This window comes from Asterias amurensis, chromosome 15 (assembly GCF_032118995.1).
Source record: "Asterias amurensis chromosome 15, ASM3211899v1".
NCBI classification, from domain to species: domain Eukaryota; kingdom Metazoa; phylum Echinodermata; class Asteroidea; order Forcipulatida; family Asteriidae; genus Asterias; species Asterias amurensis.
The window spans coordinates 10462488-10487353 of NC_092662.1; the positions used below are offsets into that span (position 1 = coordinate 10462488).

General features: G+C 39.2%; 1 protein-coding gene across 2 annotated transcripts in view; it reads left to right on the top strand.

Moving 5' to 3' along the window:
- Positions 1-24866, top strand: part of LOC139948076 (calcium channel flower homolog) — a 100613-nt gene that overhangs the window by 32345 nt on the left and 43402 nt on the right. For both annotated transcript variants that reach the window (XM_071946101.1, XM_071946100.1), the window contains 2 exons: positions 18627-18699; positions 22154-22279. In XM_071946101.1, coding sequence (XP_071802202.1) covers positions 18627-18699; positions 22154-22279 — 199 coding nt within the window. The remainder of the gene's footprint in view (positions 1-18626; positions 18700-22153; positions 22280-24866) is intronic.

A 24866-nucleotide genomic window follows, 5' to 3' on the forward strand; every position in this document is an offset into this window, starting at 1 on the left:
ATGATGGAGTGTTTACTATATTTGAATTTGTAAAATAAGGCCAGTTCTTTTCCAGCACTATTTTTTTAATTTATTTATTTATTTATTTTAATTTTATTTTTTGTAGAAATAATTCACAGCTCTACACTACAATGAGAATGCAGGACAAAGACATCAGGACGGAGACATGCCAGCCAGAACTAGAAAGGGAGACCTAAGATTATCAGTCGTTAACCCACACCTGTGACGTCATGCTATTGTTAAATCGCTCCATTATTTTGCACGAATGGCGCGATGGGTACATCTATTCACCCATTGTGCATAAAAGAGTTAGGGAATAAAGTAAATGAAGTCAATGACGCCATGGACCATATATTATTTTGTTTTTAATGGTTTTTAACACATGTTAATAGAGCTACACATGTATTGTAAAATGATCGTTAACACTTTTCACAAGTGAACAGCTACATTATTAAATTATTATTTAGCTGAGATGTCGAAAAATAATTATAGAACTACAACAGTAATTTAAGCAGGTCTTAAAGTCAGATAAATCAATTTCATTTTAACCAGTATTTTTGTTTTTTGTTTTTATTAATTCAAAATGCTTAATTTATCATACACAAATATGCTAAGTATGTAAAGTCCCTAAAATTTAAGATTGCAAAGATACTTTTTTCAATATCATCATAAAATAACAGGAATTCAACTAAAATTGTTGATCATAAAGGTAGCTTAAATTTGTTTATTAAAAACAAATCTGAAACTACAGGCTTGTACGCGGGTAGGTCACTTCTTTTATCTTCACCTTTTGGGTTTTTTGTAGACCGAGAAAGTCGGCTACAACATCATCTGATAGTCTGTTTCTATCACTAACATGACTAACTTGTATAAATTTACTTAAAGTCAAGAAACAAAATCACTTATCTGCTGCCACTTTCGCTCCCGATCTATGATGCCGCTATCGAAGGAACGAGCATATTTCCTAAATGTTGGTCTTCGTCCATTGTTCACACACCACCAGTGGTGTTCACTGGAGTGAACAAGCTTACGTAATACATACAAACAATTGACTTAAAAATTAAACAATATCGCGCCATTCGTGCGAAATAATGGAGCGATTTTAACAATTGCATGACGTCACAGGTGTGGGTTAAGTCGCATAATGCCCTTCGCCCTCGGGCCATTCTTACCCACGAATGGAGCGCACCTCGGGCATTATCCTATACTTCACCCTCCATCAAAACAATACAGTTCTCTCTAACCACTTGTCAATAGCACTTTCGGTAAGTAGTATGCATGCAGATTTTCAGTGGATCAGATGATTTCCTCATTCCCCCCCCCCCCCCCGATCTGCACCTGAACAGTTTTGCACTAACTTTTTGACAAATTGTTCAGGTGTAGATCTGGGGGGAGGGGGGTTGGAGGTCAGGTTTTCTATCAGACATAAAGAAAACCTGCCCCCTTGCTGTTGTTGCATGTGGACTCCTTTTGTTCTGGTTTTGCGTTAACTCCTGTGAGGTTCTTTTCAAAACTACGCTAACTCACAGAGAGATTGTCATTACATGGTGTTTTTTTGTTGTGTTTTTTTAGGGAGGGGGGGGGGTCTAAGGTAGTAGAATCAACTTTGTTTGAAGACTGAATTACCTGTGCCCAGTTTCATGGCTCTGTTCACCACCAAATTCTGTGCTTAAGATCACCGTTCTCTGCTTACGCCCAAACGCCAAATTTCTGCGCTAGCTGTGTAAGCGTAGTTTGCCTGGTATAAACCGAGTATGCACCCATGACCTGCAAAAGCCAAAATTCGCTGGTAACCTGTGAAACAGGCTTGACGTAAGCACAGAATTTCCTGCTTCCGCAAGTGCCAAATTCTTTGTTTACAGTAAGCAGATCCATGAAATTGGGCCCTAGCCTGTACATATTGATGTTTTTTTTTTTTTGGGGGGGGGGGGTGCCAGGGTAGTAGAATCAACTTTTGTTTGAAGACAGAATGACACGGTCTGTACACATTGATTTTGTTATATTCTTTTATTTTACAATTTACAATTTACAAGAGAAACACAGCTACTTTGGTACATGGCTTAGGTTTTCTTTTTTTTTTTTGGGGGGGGCGTTGACAAGGTTGTACAGATAACTTTATTTGAAGACAGAATTTTCAGATGGTTTCGCTATCACTAGGCAACCTTTTTTTTAATTTTGATATTTTAACCTCAAAAATAAACTCTTTTGTTGTTTGCAAATACATACATTTTTTGTGTTGTCATTATTATGGAAGTGTACATGTAGGCTACTGTTTTTTTTTCTTTCTTCATATTTCTGCTCATGTTAATCATAGTGTATTGTTGGCAACATGGGACAAGTTTATTGCACATAAGTGCTAAATTATTCAATTTGAACCACCCACCCCTCTGAAAGACACAAAATGAAATAATATATGCGTAAATTATTATGGCTTTTAAAATTATTTGTTACGACTTAAGACAAATAAACCAAAGCAAAGCTGCCTAATCCGTTGGTGGATACGAAAATTTATCCACTGTACTGTACATCATGGTTTGGAAATGTCCTTCGTATTGCTGCCATCAAACATGATGTCAGTGGCAGCGGTTGAACAGCCAAGATAGTCCTAAGCTCACCACTTGCTGATATTCAACATTGCAATATTTTCTTTAAGACAAAACAAAAGAGTCTACTTCACTCTACTTACCGGTAGAGTTGAATTACTAATTTGCATATTCCCTATGCCGCCAGGCAATATTGCTAAGACTTTACACACAATAGCGCCCTCCACCGTCCTACCCACAATGCCCCATGACATGCTTGCCACGAAGTCGTCCTCTTTTCTCTTAGCCACAGTTGGGTGAGGACGTAAATAATTCTGTGTCCAACAGTTTACCGTTTTTAAAATGAAATAAAAACACCTTACCTTTATTGCTGAGATTTGAAATAAAGACTAAGATTGAAGATAGTAGAGTTGTTGTTTAGTTGAAGTGTTTTAGATAAAGATCGTTATAAATGAGTAGTTCAAGGAAATGGAAATTGGGGAGGGCTCCGACTGTCGTAACTGGGGGTACGTCCATTCCCCCGGGACAGTCGGAGCCCTCGGAGGGCTGCTCCAGTGAACACTCCGTCGCTGGGCTCGCCCTTCAACCAGCCCCGCAGCCTCAGTCGGCTACGTCGGCTGGGGGACCCACTGACCAAGGAGGGAGCCTTCCCGCTCCCCCTCTTCGATCAGCGTACGTAGGTCCACCCAATCTAAGGTCAAGCGCCCCGGCAAGTCCAAGAAAACTAGTGCCGGGGCGGCGACCAAGAGAGGTAGGGCTAAAGGTAACTCCGTTCCAGAGCGCACTGCGCCCTCTCTCGAGCCTCGGGGTCACTGCAGCCGGAGGGATTCCCCCTCCACACGGCTCAGTGAACCCGGCCCTCGCCGACCACGTGGGTTCCCCCACGACAGTCGTTGATGGGCCTTTGCGAGGCCACCCTACCCGATCGACACCCGCCCACGTCATAGGCGGTGGTGCGCTTGCGATGGGTAGAAAGATTGGTGACGTGGAGTCGGGTAGGTGGGAGTCCCCTGGCACACCCCGCTCACAGGGCCTGCCCTCCTCATCGGGTTTTACCCGTTACTCGGGCGTCCCGGGCGCCCAGATTTCCTCCGAGAGGGCCTCAGATTCGACCCGGGACCGATATTTGCACAAGAGACAGAATACCAAGAAAGACCGTCACGCCCAACATTCACCGTCAAGCGATCTGATGCGTCTATGTTTGGCTCCCAGAAAGGCAAGCCCTTCAACCTGCCCCCGTAGCCTCAGTCGGCTGCGCCGGCTGGCGGACCTCCCAAGGAGGGGAGACTTCCGTTCCACTTCTCTGGTCAGCAGTGTGCGTGGGTCTACCCATGGAGAAAGATTAATTCCTAATTATTCCTACATGGTCTACCCAATCGAAGGTTAAACGCCCAAGCAAGACAAAGAAAGCTGGTGCTGGGCGGTAACTAGAAGAAGTAGGGCTAGGGGTGGCTCCAATCCGGAGCGCACCGTGCCCTCTCTCGACCCGGCCTCGGGGTTGCTGCAGCCGGAGGGCATCCCCCTCTCCACACGGCTCGGCTTACCTGGCCCTCGCTGACCACGTGGGTTCCCGCACGACGGTCGTTGACAGGCTTTTGCAGGGCCGCCTTACCCGATTAACACCCGCCCAAGCCATGGGCTGTGGGGCGCTTGCAATGTAATGGGTTGAAGGATTGTTTACATGGAGCAGGGTACATGTAGCTGGGAGTCCCCCGGCAAACCCCACTCACTGGGCCCGCCCTCGTCTTCGGGTTTACCCGTTGTTCGGGCGCCCCGTTCACCCAGGTTCTTTGATCGCCCCAATCTGGCCACCACAGCCCTGGTTCCCTGGGCTGGTCAGGCTCCTGGTACACAGGCCGATGGTCCTTCCGCAGCGACCGGACCTTATATACCAGCCCGAACCCATAGTGATTCATCCGGCTTTGGGGGCCCTGCACCTGACATGCTGGGTGCTGTCTGAGGACCCCTCAGAGCAGTGGGCCTCTCGAGACGGGCTGCGGAGGTTGCCGCCCAATCCTGGTCGAGCTATACATCCCGCCAACAGATCAGGGATTTCCTCTGGTACATGTACCTTTGAAAGCGGGCTGGCGACGGCCACGGTGAAGGATTACCGGTCAGCCATCGCAGCTTTTCACGCGGGGTTTGCCGGTGGATCGACGGTTTTCCGATAACCAGGCAATCCGGCAGCTGGCTAGGGGGATTAACCTGTCCCCCTGTGTGCAAGACGGTCCAACCCTTGGACCTCTTTAGCGTATTGTCAGTTCTAACCAAACCCCCTTCGAACCGCTATTGTGGGGCCACATTGTTGCACTTGTCTATCAAGGTGGCTTTCTGGTGGCAGTGGCTACATCTTGCCGACGTAGCAAACTCCACTACCTTACAGTGTTGGCTGGACACATCCGGGGGGAACTCGGAGGATGGTATATAAATGGTATATATACACCATCTTATAGAGTAAGGACAGATGACCATCTGTACCATTTCCAGGTGCATGCACCCTGCCAATCATCAATGAGTCACTCTCTGGAATGTTAATGGAAATCCGAGGTCGCCACCCCCACTTCAAACCAAAAGAGATGGCTGTGTGTGCAGCCTATACGGCCTCCCCATTCGACCAACAGGTGGCCCATATCAAAACCAGACAACCACACATGTAAGGAGATATCGCTCGTGACAAGCCAATCAGATGACTCATAAGAGGGAGTTCGTAACACCAACTGTTACAGAGATGGCGCATGTTGCTGAGCAATTTGCAGATGCCCATGGGTCTTTTGGGTTATTTACTACGGAAGAAAAACAACAACCGCAAAGTTAACAAATCGCTGTATATTCACAAAAGTCTTAAAGAAATCGCGAAAGTAGAAAAACACAGGTTTAGTAGATAAGAAAATGGCAAGCATTTTCTCCTCAGGTGGGAGATAAATGTCGAAGTGTTTCCATTTTGTAAAGTATTTAGTTTTTGTCGCGCGTAATTCTTTAGTCTTTTCAGTTCGCGGATTGTTGGTCAGGCAGCCCATGGTCTGTTTTAAGTTGTGTTGTGTTACACGTAGTAAAAGTTTGTTTATTGTTCTGGGGTCGAGGTTCAGAGAATTCCTTATTTGGTCATGATATTTGGTTTGGGTTTTGTGAATGGGCACATTATGAACATGGTATAGGGAATGTAGGTGTGGCAATCGTGGGAAGGTGTCGTGGGTAGGGATATAGTTAGTGTAAAGTAGTATCAACGATGACTCCGACCGAGCAGGGTCGCTTGTAACTGTAGAGATTGAGAGAGTGAGTGAGAGTGGGTCGACTGTAACCACCCGGCGAGTGGGTTCAGCCCTCGCAGGTTATAGGGCAGGCTCCACCGTTCTAAGAGTTCCGTGAGACAGAAAGTCCACGGCAGAATTTTGTGATTTTTGGAAAGTCTTCAGTGACCGATTTCCACCGGCGCCCACAGCCTGGAACCGTGCCCTCCTACACTGTGAATATCATGGCCACCAAACCCCGGCTCTAATAGACGCAAGACGCCCAACCCTTGGTGACGAGTTCAGTCAACCATCGACCGACTTCATGGGGCGAGACCTATTAGTCTGTATACTTGAAGGACAGACTGTCGAAGTCGCCGAGCAGGCAAGAGACAAGAGTCGTGGCAACCGAAAACACAGGTTTTATTTGATATTAATTTTGTTATATGTTTTAATGGGAGCTGGCCAAAGATGGGCTCTGAATTATTGATTTAATCGAGTAGACGAACCCTTGAGTTCAATCTAAGAACGTTGTAAATAATTTGTACCTTTGAGTTAAACGTGAACAAGAAAAGCTGTGATTTGTAATTGTTTATTGTTTCAACCAAGGCTTGAAAGAAGCACCCTTGAGTTATCTAAGAAGAAAGCTGTATATCTTAAGTGATATAATTGATTTATTGGTTTCCTCAGCCAACCAGGGCGTAAGAAAATACCCCTTGAGGTTACGACATAACAAACTGTACTATATTTTCTGTAAATTTCTGTAAATATCAATTCCCCTTATATTATTAAAGAACTTTGTTAATTTCAAGTATAAGAACTGTGTTCATCCTGTCAATTTATTTGAGTTCATTTGATGCGTATGTCACTATATTACCTTTTTTGTAAATCGATGTGACACGCGGGTTACGGCTTTAATAGTAGTGGGTGCGTTCGTTTAGCTTCCCTGGGTCGACCCCGGTGTGGTTTTTTTATTTTCCCCCAGGACGAACGTGGGTAATTATCTGCACACGTTCGTCCTAGAAAAAAACAACCACCACACGACCCGGGGAAGCTAAACGAACGCACCCGTAGATTCAACTTGGGTGACATCCCCTGGAGCTTCCATCTGTCACATTCAACCACATCAACAAGAGGTCATGGCTCCTGATTCAAAATCCTACACACCAGCTCTTTAGTGTATGCCAGCACTAACTTCCCATGCACCACTTGGGACTTGACCAAGGTGATAGTTCACAGTTATTGCGCTGCATACAACTTGCCCATCAAGAATCTGGCTTCCATAATGTTAGGCATTTGTACCCCCTCGCCGCACAAATCTCACACTGTTTCACTTAGTTTCACTTACTTCTTGCGCCTGCCCAAGGCCATCTGAAAATTCATACAAAACAAACTTTGCCATAATTTCGGCCATTTGATAATCAGAAAAGCCACCATTCATTTATCAAATAACTTCAATTTGAGTTTATACTCAATTAAACGTATGTACATGTATACACACATTTAAGATCATTGATCGTAATTTGGTGGGTTACTCTCCTGTGTCTCTAGACTTCACTGAAATCAAACAAAATAGTGGTTTTCCCTAATAATAATAGTGAAATGATTTAACTTACGGTGGATGATCGGGTCGTCCAGCCTTTCTCCCTTGCCAAAGTGCAAACAGAACGTGTTCATAAATCAAACCCTCAGTGCTCCTCTAGCTCATAAACAATTGGGCTGCAAAAGTTGAATCTTGCCTGCAGAAAAGGTTCCCTTATTTTTTACTGATTGTACTTACAGTTACAAATCTTAAGCAGCAGAGCAACGGAAAGTTTCTACAGTAGACAAACAACTTTTCTGGGACAGTGTTGTTTGAAGCATTGCATGGTTTTGGAGTTATTCACATTTTGAATAGCATTGAGGTAAACTAACTAGATGATGAAAATCCTTTACACAAATATTGTGAAATGTAATGTGGGTGAGGGTGTTATACGCCTCTCTTAATATTTATGCATGACGTAATAATTCTAACCAAAAATGAGGCTGTGGCACACGTCCGCCACTACTTGGCTGCGCCCATAGCCCCGTTTTGGGTTAGATTGACGACGTACCTTATGCGAGAGGCGTATTCGGAGGGACAGAGGTTATAATCACTTTGTATAATTGGATTGGGAATTGTATTTAAAATAAGTGAGGATTTGAAGGACAGAGGTTATAGTCACTTTGTATAAATGGATTGGGAATTGTATTTAAAATGAGTGAGGATTTTAAGCTCCAAAGATTCATAACATTTTAGCCCTTTTCACACTACAGGTATTTCCCGGGAACTTTTGGTCGATCTGTTCACACTACAAAAAAATTCCCGGGAAATAGCTTATTCCCGGGAAATAATTAACCCTGCTCAGGGGTACTTAACCCCGGAGAAAAACGTTTTTCCCGGGAAAAGCAGCTAGTGAGAACGAAAGCAGGTTTAACTTACCCACCTTTTGCTTCCACTGTGTTGAGACGTCATTCATCTCGAAAGGTCACAGATGTCAAAAATAGCGCGCCAAATAATTCGCACGGTAACAATAGCCTTTTTTGTGTTTTCTCCTTCTGAAAGTGTTTACATTTAGGTACGAAATAAAAGTGTATTACACCTGTAATTTACAAATAAATATATGAATTAAAAAATAGACCGCGTGAATGGAATAGGAATAGAATAAATAGTTGGCGTGAACAAGCTTCCTTCTCGTACACACGCCATGTGTGTATGGTATTTCGTATTTTACATGTACTTGGCCGTTGGTGGACTTGTGTTGTTCAGAGTCAGATTTGAGTTCTTCGATCGACATTGCTGTCTACCACCTGACAGTAAATATTTTAATTCATTTTGTTGCTCAATATCTTACGACAGGTAGAAGTGACCGATGGAGTGAAGATGAAATTTGAAACTAGTTGCATTTTGAACTGACGATGCAGTCCAAAAACAGCTAGATGGGCATAGGCCTACAAGACACGGGAAAGTTTTCTCAAAATTGGCTGACTGCCTGCGTGGTGCTGGATATGAACGGACCCCTGCCCATTGCAGAAGAAAACTGAAAACCTTGGGAAAAAAGACTTTAGGTCGGTAGGATACTAGTTTTGTTATTCAAGGCCTAAATATTTTCTATTGCATAAAGTGTTCTCCTGCAAAACTTTTTTTTTTAGAAGAAACATACATTTAAAAGTCTTTATGAAGCCGTGAAAAAATGCTAGCCAATATAGGGTTAAAGCCTATTCAGTGTTCTTTCTTTGCAGAATGGGAAAACAGCACTGTTGATGTTGGAAGGGAAGAATGCTTTTTTTTACTTTCTACTGCTATTGTCAGATTGTGCAAAATCGACCATGAGGTATTTTTTCTTTAAAACCTTTAATTATCTTGGCCCTAACATCATGGACATTATTATGCAATCCTTCAAAAATGCCATTCAGAAAATTTCTAGGCCTTACCCCAGGGTTGATTCCCTTAACCCTGCTCCTGAGCAGGGTTAATTATTTCCTGGGAAAACGGCACTTTTACCGGGAAATTCCCGGGAGTCTTTTTGTAGTGTGAACAGATCAACCAAAAGTTCCCGGGAATTTCCCGGGAAACAACTATAGTGTGAACAGGCAAAAATTGAGATGAATGCCAACACAAAACCTCTGGGTAAAACACGGACACAAAAGTCCGTTCAATTACAGTTCTCAAAAGAAAAAAAAAGCTGTCGCAGAGTAGAGAGCTCCCTTTCGCATTTTCTAATAGCAACTTGCTCCCACCAGTGGCCGCTCTTCTTGGTAGACCAGATTGACCTTTGACCAATACTTCCAGCAAGTGCCATGAAACCCGTCAATCGCACGACAAATTCCATCCGATTGTTATACCGCATGTGTTTAAAACACTGTCACAGCAATCTTCTTCTCCTGACAAGCCGTCAGTGACGTCTACCCCGAACTGCAAGACTTCTTCTCCGCCGTAATCACACAAATATTGGTATAGACCTTTCTTTTGCAACGTCACAGCCCGAGTTTTTGCCAACCCAGATTGGAAAACTATGGAAAGCCGTAAGTGCAAATTAAGAAAATATCGCTATTTTTGGTAACAATGTAACCAAATTTGTTGATTTTGTTAAAAACAAAACAATTAATTATGAGAGGTATTTTATTTAATTGAAAGTTTGCAGAAAATGCTGAATTTGGTTAAAACATCTGTTTTTAAGATTTAGTGTTTTACTAACATTTGGCCGACCATGCCAACCAAGGCGGTTTGTTTATCAACAAAAAAAAGGTCTATAACAATACGAAAATACACAATTAATGTGCAGCCATTTTGGTTCGCATGTGGCAAGGATTTTGCAGCCGGCCGCGTGGCATTGTGGGAACGGACTTCCGTCCACAAACATTAGTAACTTCCGCATGGGCTGACCTGTTTACCACATTTCCTGGGTTTTGATCGTAAGTGTGAAACAACCGTGCATATTCCTGGGAAATAGTTCTCCCGGGAGTTACCAAATTAGGATAGTGAGAACGGTTGCTGGGGTGGCGGTGGGGTTAAAAACTCCTGGGATTTTCCCGGGAGTTTATTTCCCGGGAAATGGCTCTGTAGTGTGAAAAGGGCTTTATAAGATTCTATACTTTTATTATTTGGTTTGTTTTTTCTTTGATTCTTTGTTTGTTTTTTCTCCTTTTCTTTGTGTCTCCACTTTTTTATAATCTGTGTTTTGCCATGTGTTTCTTTGTATCCATGCCCTTTACACTTCTTTTAAGTGTAATTATTTTGACTTGTTTGTTTGTTGATGTTTTGGTGTATAGTTGGGTAATTCCCCATAAGGGAGCGAGTTACATGTATTGATATGATGAATGTTTCTTAATTTAGTTGTGGATGTAATCTTGTAGGCCCATATTATTTCAGTTTTGTTTTTTTAGTTTTTTTATGTGTGTTTGTCTCTTCATTTCATTTCGCGTCAGCCTCTTTTTAGTTTATTCTCATCTGAATTTGTCACATAATCTTTCAGGTCAATAGGCTGCACGTTACGGGAGCACTAAACACGAACGTGAACGTCAAAAAATTGTATTGTTTGTTGTCACTTTGGGCTTGTTGCATCTCGCAAAATTTTAATGACACAATTTCTGACCATTCATGTTCACGCTGCTAAAGGAACAAACCTCCATACAACCCATATCTCTGGAACCCTATATCGTACAAACTAAATAAAAATGGTAAATTCGTCCTCACTATTTAATTTTCTCTCACTTATTTCACTGTCAGAAAGCATTTCAAGTTATTTTTAGGGTTTGTTACGTCCAGTTTGGTCAATTTTGTTATAGACAAACTCCTAAAAATGTACCCCATTCAGCCACATGAGGGCTCATTTGTTAACATTAGTAACCAACCTGACGGGCCGATTGCTAAAGTAGGCTACAAAATGGACTTGTGAATGGACTTATTCAAAAGGAAACTTAATGTCGTTTTTTACAGCTTCAAAACAGCCTTTGATGTACATGTATAAGTTTCACAAACTTCCTTGATGGGGTAAACTCTGAAACTGCAACACTATACCTCCATGAACAGACCGTATTCTAAAATGGTATTCATGTACTCATTTGAGTTTACTGGCAGTGTCCATAGTTTAAAAATAGCAAGATACGTTTTGCATCAATTTCTATGTGTATGGAGATTTATTGGAAGTCCGAGGTCGCCACCCACTTTCAACCTAAAGTGGTCCCACGGCGACCTCCTTCACCAAGTAACAGGTGGCCTGTCTCAAAACCAGACAACATACCACTCACAATACACTGACCAGAAATTTTATGTTGGGGTGTAAATGACAGTTTAGGGGCACAAATTTTGTTCTAATGGTCTATGAAAAGCATTTGGAACTGTTTGTTATAAAATGCATGGTTAGAAAGATGATTTCAAAGTAGAACATAACGATCCACACAAATATGCCTCGAAATTGCATGTTTTTCTTATACTGTACGTCATGGACTAACACGGCACTCCATTTTGTGGGGTCAAGTTTTGACTTCATAAAATGGCCAACCGAGTTAGTTTGCAAAGAAAAAGGAAAACCTATGAAATTGGTGTGGATCATTATATTCTACTTTTAAAGTATCTTTCTAACCATGGGGATTTCCAAGCCAAAGTGGACATGACTACAAAAATTCAAATTGTGTCGATCTACATGTCATTTCCACTTTCATATTCTTCCAGACACATGCCAGGATCAACTTCAAACTTTTTTTAGGATTTGCTTTAAAACAGTTTGATTATAAAAAGTTAAATTGTTCGGATAGTGGGATTTTGTTCAAATGGGTCCAATGTTTTCAGCATTTATAAGCAGTTTTCAATGAAAGTCATAACATTTTATATCCATGAAATATAGTGTACGAGAAATATTCATCAAATTTAAACCACCACTCTCCACTTTTCTTTTCATCACTTACCTTCAGATACGTAGTGTAGCACGAGTTACCGAAACATTCATTTAAACATTTTATTACAAAATGGTGGCACTTTAATTTATGCCAATTAATCTTCTACCATTGGTGCCTCAAGTATATATAAGAAATTGAACTGTCAGGTATTATCTACCACATAATAATGATCTGTTTAAAACTGATAGCACAAGTTATCAGTAGCACGAGTTACCGATGTAGCTCGAGTAACCGCAATTCACTTCCCCATCAACCAGCAGGATGATTCAGTTAGTTTTACCAAGTATTACTTGGCAGCAACTGAGAGCTCTCTTCTGCATCTGATATGCATAAATAAGGGAATAAAAGGGTAGCGGCGAGTTCTTAAGCAGCCGTTTAAAACCGGCAGGGTACATGTACATGTTGTTGTCGTGTGATAAAGGCCTGAGCTGAAGGCGAGGGACTTTATCGCATGGCAACGACTCTGCAAGGTTTTAAACAGCAGTTTAAGAACAAGTCACTTCTCTTTTATTCCCATTCATAAATGCTTTTTGGTTAAAAGGGGTAATAAAGTAAGAAACTCTGTAAAACTTATCCGTTTTCCGACGTGCTTAAGCTCTGTACATCCGTGTGCTGCATTGTTATGACTGAGACGACAGTTTTCGTAGTCTTGGTGCAAGACGTTTTCGTTTTCCTATCACACTCAGTGGGCCAACTCACCGACAGCGCCCGCATCGCCCGTAACAGGAATCGTCTTGCCCCAAGACTAGCCCGTAGTATCCCAAAACAACCAGTTATAAACAGAGCTCCAGCTGGTCATTATCAACCGTTTAAACACCCCCACGTGACGCGCTCTTCACCAATAGGAATAGCAAAACTGTCTGAAGTTTGTTTAAATGCAATCTTAATGCCTGGGTATATGGTAGGCAGTGGCAGGCATGTGAAAAAAACTTTTGGCTGTTTAAAGAGGAAAAAGTGAAACCATACATGTAGCCGTGTGCCAGCAGCATCAAGAAAAATTGGTTTGGTGATATCCAATGTATACAAAGACAATAGTAGGACCAGAATACACTAAAAATATTGGAAAACAATGGAACAGACCCATGTACATGTACTAAGTGTTTTTGTTTTTTCGGGGGGTGGGGGGGGTGGGGCAGGATACATGTAGATAGGAGGGAGGGTGTTAGAAAGAAGGAGACTGAGTGCATGGGCACTGTTCTTCCCTAAGATTCTACCAGTACAAGGGAAGTTCTTAGACTACTAATTTGTGATGGTCGAAGGTTTGTGGTTGAATATGAAGCCTTATGAAGGAGACCACTTTCCTAGTGAAGTTGTGGAAATGGGCCAAATTACTGTACATAGTTGCTGCTGTTCACAGAGTTGAATATTCATTTTACTGAAAGTGGCCTAAGAAAGGATGATAAAACATTCTGAAAAATCAAATGAATACAAATGTGAAAGAACCTTAAAACCAAGGTCCGAACTTCACAAGATTCAAAGATTAGATTTAGGCTACTTGACATTGTAAGCACTTTTCTTTCATCTATGCCAGAATCAGTTGTTGAAAGTTAAAATTCAACCATGGAGCAATTGCTCCATGATTCAACTGATTAAAAATGCAAACTCGCGCTTCTTTGTGATGTCACTGTCGCATATATTTTGTACGTTTTGTACAAATACACTGTTTTTGTGTTATAAATTGTTTATTTATTCTTAAAAAAGATATACTTGATTATTTTACAAGTTGCTGAGGAATTCTATTTAAGAAACTTTGACATTTTGTGAAATAATAGTACTTCGTTAATGGCCGGACAAGCTGTAGCACGAGTTACCTTAGCACGAGTTTCCAGGTTTTTTACATGTCAATGTGAAACTAAGACAAATATAAGAAGAGCACATCTTTCTAAGGTATACCATAATAAACCTTTACATAATAGTTACTCATCATATAATCAATTAGACTTGATTGGTTTTTGTTTTAGGACACGTTCAAAATAAAAATGAGTAAGTTCAAAATAAAAATGAGTAATTTTTTAGCATGTCTTCTGCTCGTAGCACGAGTTACCGATATTCACAGATGTCCCATGCATAATACAATTATTTTTGTTCTCGTCAAATTACTATGAGGATCTAGCCTTGGATGTTGGCTTTCAAAGTACAAAACATTAAGATTCAAATCAAATATGTTCAATAACTGGAGCCTGAAGTACGGAAAAGGACACCATAAAGTGTAGCACGAGTTACTGTGGGATTGCCCTTTAATGTATATATCAATTTCAAAACATACGGTTTCAAATCCTTTTCCTAGACCAACTCACTCGATCCAATGCACATGTCCCTTTTAGGCCATGGGCCATGTCCAATTTAGATGCACTTTTGTTCACAGGGTCAGTGGTGAAAGTTAATTTCTCTGAAATAGTTAGTAAAAATATGTACTGAATCAAGATTGACTTGTTCTTTTTTGTTCAACTGGCACTAGCAGTCAGAAATTAAGAAAAACTACACCAAAAATATTACCCACTGCTCTTAAAAGGGCTTATCTGATTGGTCCGTATTTCCAGGTCACTTCTTAACTGACCAATCACAGCGGCTGATCTGTGGTCTGGTTATACCATGGCTACACACACTGCACAAACATGGCTGCAACACTCACATGTTGTATGCATGTGTGTGCACGGACAAACACGAATATTTCATCCTTTTCTGACAGCTCTTTTGCCAAATTCAAGGATTGTGTCGTAAAGTGGAGTGTGTTACCAGGTATTTATGGTGCATTAGCTAGAGATGTCACTTAAAATACTGTATAGATAGCTCAAAATCTTTAGCTGATTTTCGAGAATGACAAAGAATGAGCACGGTGAGTTGTGCATTGGCTTCGTGGGTGCTACTGTACCAGAGATTCACAGATGTGAATAAACTCAACAAGACTGAAGAAAGGCTGGCTAAAAATCCGCTCAGAGATGGTAAGCAAACATTTTAATAATATTATGAGTATGAACCCAATTCCCAACTGAAATTAGAAATGTAAAACTGACATTTTGTGGAATGTGGTTGTGCTTTCATTTAACATTCGTGGTCGACGGTTTGTTATTAATTGTATTGTTGAAGCTTCGTCCTGCTGTCAATTTGTTGTGCAAAATGCACGTGAAGGCATTTAGGTATATAAATGTACAAACAACGGGGATACATTTACAATTAAAATCTATTTAGTGTGTGTTAAGTAAATTTGTTGATTGTATAAAAAAAAGTACATGTCATGTTGGGTGGGGGGGGGGGGGCAGTTTGATACATATTTTACTTTTAGACTTTCTTCAGTAGTTGCTCCATAAAATGAGACGAGGGCCCCCAGACCCACGCCAAGTTTTCTATTTTGTGCTTGCAATATAATTTATTTGTTTTTATATTGCCATGGGCCAGAGGTCAATATTACATTATTGCTCCTTGATTTTTATAAAATAAGACGGCCCCAAACCCACGTCCAATTTTTTATTTTTACAAATACTTGCTAATTTTCTTATTATGGGCGGAGGGAAAAAATTTGTATTGCTCAATGCCTTGATAAAATGAGGCAAGGGCCCCAAAACCCAATCCCAATTTTTCATTTGTACAAATATTTAAATGATTTTTTTTTTATATGGGTTGAGGTTGATATTTCATAAGTTTGCTCAATGATTTAATAAAATGAGACAAGGGCCCCAAACCCAAGCCCAATTTTTCATTCGTACAAATACTTGTTTTACTTTTTTTTATATGGGTGGAGGTCGATATTTCATTATGGGTTAATGATTTGATAAAATAACCCAAGCCCAGTTTTTAGTTTGTAAAAAGAGATTATTATTTTATCAAGTTTAGATAAACCAGGCTAGGTTTGTAAATTCAAGTTGTAAACCCTTTATTTTTAAAGTTTAATTTAATTTGTATCGTTCTCTTGTTTGACTGTTACAGATGATTCCACTGATGATGACAACGGCGATGTTGAACCTGTCTGTAAGAAGCGAACACTAAAATCAAACGTATCTGGACTATCTTCTTCAGATGAAGAAGATGGTGCATCCTCTGTGAACTTTGTTCATTCTAACTACCCAAACAAGAGTAAGACAAGGGAAATATTAGTTTTGCCTAGTGATATTCTGTGCACCAAAATACTCTTTAAAGCCATTGGACCCTTTCGGTTCAGAAAAAAAAAAAAAAAAAATCACAGATTTACAAATAACTTACGGGGTTTACAGAAGGCAATGGTGAAAGACTGCTCTTGAAATATTATTCCATGAAATGCTTTACTTTTTGAGAAAACAGCAAAACAATATAAATTCTCGTTAACGAGAATTACGGATTTATTTTAAACACATGTCATGACACGGCGAAACGTGCGGAAACAAGGGTGGGTTTTTCCGTTGTTTTCTCCCGACTCCGATGACCGATTGAGCCTAAATTTTCACAGGTTTGTTATTTTATATATAAGTTGTGGTACACAAAGTGTGGGCCTTGGACAACACTGTTTACCGAAAGGGTCCAATGGCTTTAAATGGTGTATGCACTTGAACTTACATTGATATGTGGTACTAAGAAAGAGTTAGACATTTGAGTACTAGTAGAAAAGTTTGAATCTACATGTATTAAATTCTAGTGAAATTTGATGTTGAATATCCTGTCCCATATTTTCCGATTCTAATTGGGTACACTTTGAACAGCAAAAACGTCAAACATCAATTGGACTGTGGAGTAATATTTCAAAACCTAGCGTTTTTATAATGTGATCTCAAAAATGGTGACTGTTAGATATGTAAATACATGTAGGAATGTGCGAACTAAATATAGTGCATCATTGGTTACATGTTCAAATGATGTGTAAGAAAATAGAGGGGTCTGTAGGACTTGTATACATGAAGAAAACAAATTCAGTAGTGTCAATGGTCAAGGGTATGGGTTTTCAAAAGAAAATCAAATTGCACTTTGTTGTAACTTGCTGTATCAGTTGGAAAAGGTGTAGGATAAAGTGTATGTTCTTGATAATAATGCGATCGAGTTCTGAAAATCTAAATCTTTCAGACATAATGTGAATGTGTGAATTATAAACATTGCATTTTAGTGTCCACAATATAATGTTACAAAATGCCACTTTCATATTTGACTGTCTGATTCTGTTCATTTTAATATGATGTTTGGAGCTGTTTGTTTGATCAAAACAATGCACATGTAGTTTGTACAGGGAATGTATCTGCGAAATAGTTCATTCTTTAGTTGTAAGTCAGGACCATCAATTTAAGGCAACGTTTCGTTTCAGAACCACATGGAAAAAAAGTGTTGTGTGCAATGTTATGATCAAAAACAGTGTTATTGCATAATTATTTAAATGAGATTTGAAGTTTTGTTTGTGTGAAGGTAGTTGTTTGTGTGAAGGTGATTAAAGCCCTGCTTGTAACAAAACATTGTACTATAGTCTGTTGTGAACTTTGGTGTTCTGAAAATGTTGAAAAGATTTGCAGTTAATAAATATAAAGAAGGACATATCTGAGTTTGTCACTTTTTTAGGGCTGTTTAGACATCGTGTACTTTGTTTGTTAAGAAAGTCTATCGGAATCTCCAGTTAATATGAAATACTGTAGTGTGCTCATTACCGAGAATAACCCCCTCCTCAATCATGTTATGTGTACATGCTGGCCTACCCCTTGCTTTGATTTGTTACTACTGGATCGTTTATTGCCTAGAAATAGTGTATTTCAACAATTTAACAATGAACAATCCCCAACACAAATAAACATCAAGTACAGTTGCAAAATACTAATCCAATAGCCATATTATGCCTATACAGACTTTTAGAAATGTTGTGCCATACATATCCTTGACAAAGGTTTCAACATCAAAATGTGAATTTTTGGGGGGGGTAAGCTGTTTCTATCTGGAGACAGACTATTTATTTTTGGTCAAGTGAGGGCGCTGTTTTTCTTATGTTTTTCTTTATGTTTGAAAATGTGACATTTTATCCGTGAATTACATATTATAGTGCCACTTGTGAGCAAAAGAACAATGAGATTCTTGATTAAGGACATATTATCTATAACTCAGACTATATTTCATGTAGCACCACTCCGGTAGTGAACAAGAATCATTTTATAGAAGGATTTCAGAGCCACGGCCCATGGCCTATTTAGGACTATTTAGGGTTGGATGAAAATTAATTTCAGGGAAATTGAATAAAAAAAAAGGTGAACTAATTATCAAAGATAGAAAAAAGTGCCTGCGGCGTTAGCACGCGTCCTTCACTTCATGCAGGGTAAGTAGGGCCAATCCACTTTGTATCTGTAGGCCCCCTGCACTAATGCAATCCTATACATGTAGGTGTACGCAATCACCATGGTACTAATGGCCTCGCAAAAATTACCAACACAAACTGACATACATGTACACATACTTTGTGGTCATATCATTAACAAAACCTAAACAATTGTTTTCTTTTCAGTTTGTATAATTACAGGCTGCTTGACTTTCATCACTATTTCTCCGATGTGTATTGTTGCTGGCATATATCTCATGTGAGTTGACAAATCTTTGTATTTTACCTGAAGTTCTTGTTAAAATACTTGTTTGCTAAAATACAATGTAGGCTGAAACAGGGGCTATAGTCTAGACCAGATTTCCAAAAAGGGCTCTAGTTAAGGAAGTGAGCGGCATTTTTGAGTAAAAGTTGGTAACATACCTGACTTAACTAATTTGGGGGTGCTGAATCCGAAAATGGTGGATACCAAGGTTATTTTTTAGTCCTTCACCCTGAAAAATCAAATTTAAAACAATACAGAAAACCTAGCAGATGACGGACTTCTCACGTGAAAAATAGTCAGGTTCTGCTGTGGTTCCATATTGATGTTGTCAGGATACCATACAGGGCAGGTACCCGGGTGCAGGTCAGGTATCCGTAACAAACTTTTGAGTGTACTGGGTAGATCTGCAACCAAATTGCACTTTCAGAGGGACCAACAGGTGCTTTCAATGTCAATTTGAAAGTATTTTAGTTGGTGTTTTTTCTAATAAAGAGTTATTTACTATTTGAACATAATTTCTTTGTTGTTAAAAGCACAAACCGTTGATTATTTTCTCTTATAATGTAGGCCTACACTACTTAAACAGGTAGGCCTACCAGGTGTAGTCTAGACTCAACAATGATACAGAAAATTGTATTGTATATCAACTTTTCAGTGCTCCCTGTTTTTGAATAGGTTAGCTTTTAGTGTTCACACTCATGGCTTGAAATTATCTTACACAAGAAGACGATAGCAAGATTCCGAAACAAAGGACAACAAAATATGTACCCCGAGGCCTCCATTGATAAAACAATCCACCCCTCTCTTTTCAGCTGGGTGTGAAGAACAAGGAAAAACAAATATCTCTTTATTCATTATTACCGCTCAATCCACAAGTATAGACTCCTACTTTATTTGTGTATGTCAGCTAGGACGGTTCCCAGCAATGAATCATTCATGAAAGGTGTGTGTATCTTCGATATTAGCAATCATAGTTTGGAGTACAAACTGTGGCAAATTGTTTTGCTAAACAAAAAAGCTTAAGTCAAAAGACTGTTTTAATTTTAGCTGAGTACCTCAGACTCTTACTTTGCTTTTCCAGCAATATTTTGTTTGGAAAAAAACAACAGGAGTTTAAACTTTTAAAACCAACTTCAATAAACAGTCTTAAACCCCCCCAAAAATTAAAATAGTAAGTTAAAAATGAACCTAATCGTAAAAAATGTCTAATACACAGTGGACTTCTTTGCAATGTGATAGTATTTGATTTTTGATTTAGATGACTCTGTACATGTTTTATAGTATAGTGTTTAAGTGGATGCTGGCAAGGATGACATACACTGAAAAGAAGATGCCTCCTTGCACCAAGCTGTTGTATGTGTTTCAGTGTTGTTTCAGTACTACAATGATACCTTCTCCGGTATACTTCTATCATAATATAACATTAAATCAGGTTAATTTTAGGTAAAACACTATTGGATTTTGGGAAATGTCAGCTTGAATGGAATGCTTTGATGCGTCGATTCCATAGAGGCATTTCTGTAATGGCATGTAACTGTATCTCCCCAAAGGAAATTTGCATGTTTACAAAATGATGTTTGCTTATCAGTTTCCTGAATGCTAGTCCATCTGCATGATGATTTGTGTTTTGTCCCAAGTCATTATTCAATCGAATTGCAATGTGTTGTGTACTATTAATTCTGTATTTTCTTTTATAGAAATGTCTCCGTAAGGACAGGGATGGGAGTCCTAATACTACAAAACAATTGTTTATAATTTATATACATTGGGTTATTTATTGGACATAATATTAAGTGACATCAAACTGAAACACTTCAAAATATCGCTTGATTTTCGCACTCTAAGTATCTTGAACTATTCTGACCAATAAAAGCTGACATACACAAATAAAGTAGGAGTCTATACGTGTACTTGTGGATTGAGCGGTAATAATGAATAAAGAGACATTTGTTTTTTCCTTGTTCTTCACACCAAGCTGAAAAGAGAGGGGTGGATTATTTTATCAATGGAGGGGATACATATGTTGTTGTCCTTTGTTTCGGAATCTTACTATCCTCTTCTTGTGTGAAATTTGTCCGTGTGTACAAACACGACTAACAATGCGTTATACTGCCAACAAACAAACAAACTGGATTTTTTTTCAATTGTTAGCCTACAACAGTTAGATTGGTTCGTAAACTGTGGAGAATACTTTTTAAAACGAGGGAGAATTGTAATTGAAAAATTAGTTACTTTAAAATCCTTTAATTCAATTTTTTTTTACTGGTAAGATAATTTCAAGCCATGAAATATCATTGTTGAGTCTAGACTACACCTGGTAGGCCTACCTGTTTTAGTAGTGTATATATATATACACCAACTAAAATACTCGGGTGGGATTCAAACCCACGACCTTTGCAATTCTAGAGAAGTGTCATACCAACTAGACCACCGAGATTGCCCGGTAGCTAGAGGCAGTTCGAATCCTATGTTTTAGCAGCGGATACTGCAAACAATTTAATAGATGTTAAATTTGCATCGGGTATACCCCGATGCAAATTTAACATTCTTTATCCCGATGCAAATTTAACATCTACTAAATTGTTTGCAGTACCCGCTGCTAAAACAGTACCCGCTACTAAAACACCGGGCAATCTGGGTGGTCTAGTTGGTATGACACTGTCTAGAATTGCGAAGGTCGTGGGTTCGAATCCCACCCGAGTAAAATGCCTGTGATTGTTTTCACAGGACTCGGGAAAGTGCTGAGTATACAGTGCTACACACATCGGTGTATATTGTATGGGTAATTTTTTTTTAAATGCACCTCTTTGCGCGGCTTTTTCAGCCGAGAGTCAAAAACTGCTTAAATCTATGATAATGATATGCAATGACCCCTTGACGTCATTGGCACAATTTCCTAATAGGGTTTGTGCACAGTTCTCCAGCTTTGGCCAATTGAGGGGGCTATTTTCCATATCAAATAGCCTCTGATTGTCGCGCAGGTTTGTTTGACCTCACGTTTTTCATAATTTTTGCTTGGAGTGTGTCAGAGAAAAAACATTTTTACCATGTGCTTTGTAAAACTCAATGGATCAGTATTAACCTCTCATGAGTTGATGAATCCTGACTCGTCAGCCCAGGCTTTACTATTGAAGCATAATTGGTGCGCGCATGCACTGTGCATGCGGAATGTCTGGGCATGTTAAGAAATCACCTGCTTTTGACATAAAGGTTTTGGTGTTAAAACATGCTTATCAGGCTTCAGTATTTTGGTTTGTGAAAGTTTTGCTTTGAGAGGTATTTAAACACTTTCCAAACGATAACTTGATAACGTCATTACTGCTGGAGAAAGGGCTGAAGAAATTAAACTCTATGCTCCATGAATTTAAGTATACACCGACAACAGGTTTTCATTCATCTGTTCATGAATACAAAGTGAAAGTACTGTCTCCATATTTTTGTATTTTAGACTCCTTGGTTTACTTGTTGAGATGTTAGAGGCTCCAATTTGTTGCCAGTACTTCACACTGACTGATAAGATAAACAAATGGGGCTCTAATCTACCTGCCTGGGTCAAAGCTTTGATGTATTTCATGTAAGTACTCTACATTTTATTCTACTACATAATGCGCTTACTTTGTTTTTAAGTTCTACCATCATGAACAGTAGCATTCCAATAAAACGTTCTGAGCATGTTACTAAAAACATGATTTGTTACATCTTTCACCGTACAAACGTGTGGACATACTTGTTATACCGTGGTAACAAACTGTGAAGTTTTAGGCCTATTAATCGAGAACCTATTACGTGACGTACCAGAAAACCATGTACCCTGGCTGTGCAGCGCGGCGGGTAACATTAGTTTTGTTAACTGGTGTACATTAGCTTGATCGTTCCCATGTTGGTCGATTTCCAGCGCTTAGTACGCTTATAACGAAACAGCAGAGGGTTCGAGGGAACAGTGAAGAATTGTTTCTTATTTTGACCAACTGTTTGTCTGCTTATTAGACTAATGAATGCATATTACTCCGTCGTAGTAATGCTTGAAGATGGCAACATAACTTTGAGAAGAGGAATAGTAATGTTACCATTGTATCTATAAAAACAATTGTTGCACGCTGTGATTGTGGTCCATGGGTTTTGTAAACCACTAGGGGGAAAACTGAGAGTACTTACATTTTTCCCCTCGGGTGTACAAAATGCCAATGACCCAGTCACAGCGTGCAACAATTGTATAATGTAAGTCGTCAGAGTGGTGTTTCTATATTCGGGTCGAATAAAATGGCTTGGAATGTACAGACAAAAATAACTTTTGGGGGAATATTGTTGTCACTAAGATTGGGCGATATCATGATATTATCAAAAATCGCGATACCAGTTCTAAAACGATTATGATATCGTCTTGATTTTTTGTTAATCGAATTATAAAATCAAATCACAGTTTTGATTAAGTATCACGATGTCTTCTCTAATTGAGACGGTCTTTCAACAACAGAGGGCTGTTTCAAAACATATAAAATCCCAGACCCGCAAGATTCCCCAATACATAGATGGATTTCACTATGTGTCATCAACCGCCATATTTGATGAAATGTGCACGCTAAGAGCTGTGCGTATGTACTGTTTATACATGTACATCAAATTTGGCGGTTGATGACGTTTAGGGTAAACTGGGGTAAAAACGCCCATGGGTAAAAACGCCCACCTGACATGTTTCTACCATTACTAAAAAATTACAAGATGAATTATTAAATGGGATTTATTTCTATTGAGTAGCCCTTGTATAAAAACTAATAATACAATAAATTTAATTCACTGTCATATTTTAAGGGTATGTAGGTGAAGTTGAAAACAATTTTCAAAAAAAAAGTTTTAAAAATTGACCATCGTAGCTTTGGCCTGTAATACTTCACATGATTTTATAAAGGAACAAAACGTTTCATTTTTTCAATTTTTTGGGTTAATATATATTGACAAGGGTTAATTACACAATACAACATCATCAAAATTCTAGAATTTTTTATAAATAATTGCTCAGTAATGTTTTTTGAGTGGGCGTTTTTACCCCAAGCAACATCAGAGGCCTAGGGGTAAAAACGCCCGGTAGCATCTTTGATGTAAAACTTGATTGCAGCCTCATTGATCTCTAAGAAACCTCAAGGTTAGGACTTTCTTCAGCTGTATTCTTTGGCATGAGTTACTTTTAGCTACTGGAAGTCCACTATTTTTAGAATAACAATGTATTTTTTACGATTTATTCTTCAGGTTTGATCAATTACAGAGCGTTCAATACTGGACTTTTATTGGTCTATTCCTACCCATGCCAAACATGAAATTAGTCTCCCTTGATTATTGGAGACATTTCAGTGACCATGAGCTTTAGGGGGTAATGTCCTTGTACCAGTAGACCCTAAGCTGGAGCTACAATGTATGGTGTGTTCTTATTTTAGCATTAGCAATATTGGTCAGTCATAAGCCTACAAATTTGTTTTGTGTATTGATAAAGTTTGTAGTTATAATCAACTTCTGTGTTTGAAAAGTTGTTTGTATTTTATATAGTTTCCCCTGAGTATTAAATACTATGTGAAAATCTTTTGTAAAATCATCTTTTGACATACAAAATGTGGGCGGGCGTTTTTACCCGGGTCTTGGGGTAAAAACTTCCTTCCCAAAAGGGTGGATAATTTTCCCTGATCAGCATGATTACAATAAGTTTATATTTGCACACATTAGAGGAGATTTGTAGCGGAAAAAACAACACGTTTGTTTCCTAGTTTCTCCTAGCAATGCTGAGTTATTTTGCAATTAAACAAGAAATTTTACCCCAGTTTACCCTAGTGCAATCCATCTATTGATCCCCCACTTTTCTTTGTTTGCAAAATGCTTAGCGGAACTGAAACAGGGTTCAGTTCCGCTAAGCATTTTCTTTTCTTTTTCGTCAAATACTATTTTTTCTAGACTTCAAAATAAATAAAAACCAACTACAGCGTCCTTCACCTCATGGGCAAATTTAATTCAACCAAAGATTGTAATCTTTTCGAACCTTTTCTGTTTCAAAGTTAAAGACAGTGAACACTATTGGCAATTGTCAAAGACTTGTCTTCACAGTTGGTGTATCTCAACATATGCATAAAATAACAAACCTGTGAAAATTTGAGCTCAATCGGTCGTCGAATTTGCGA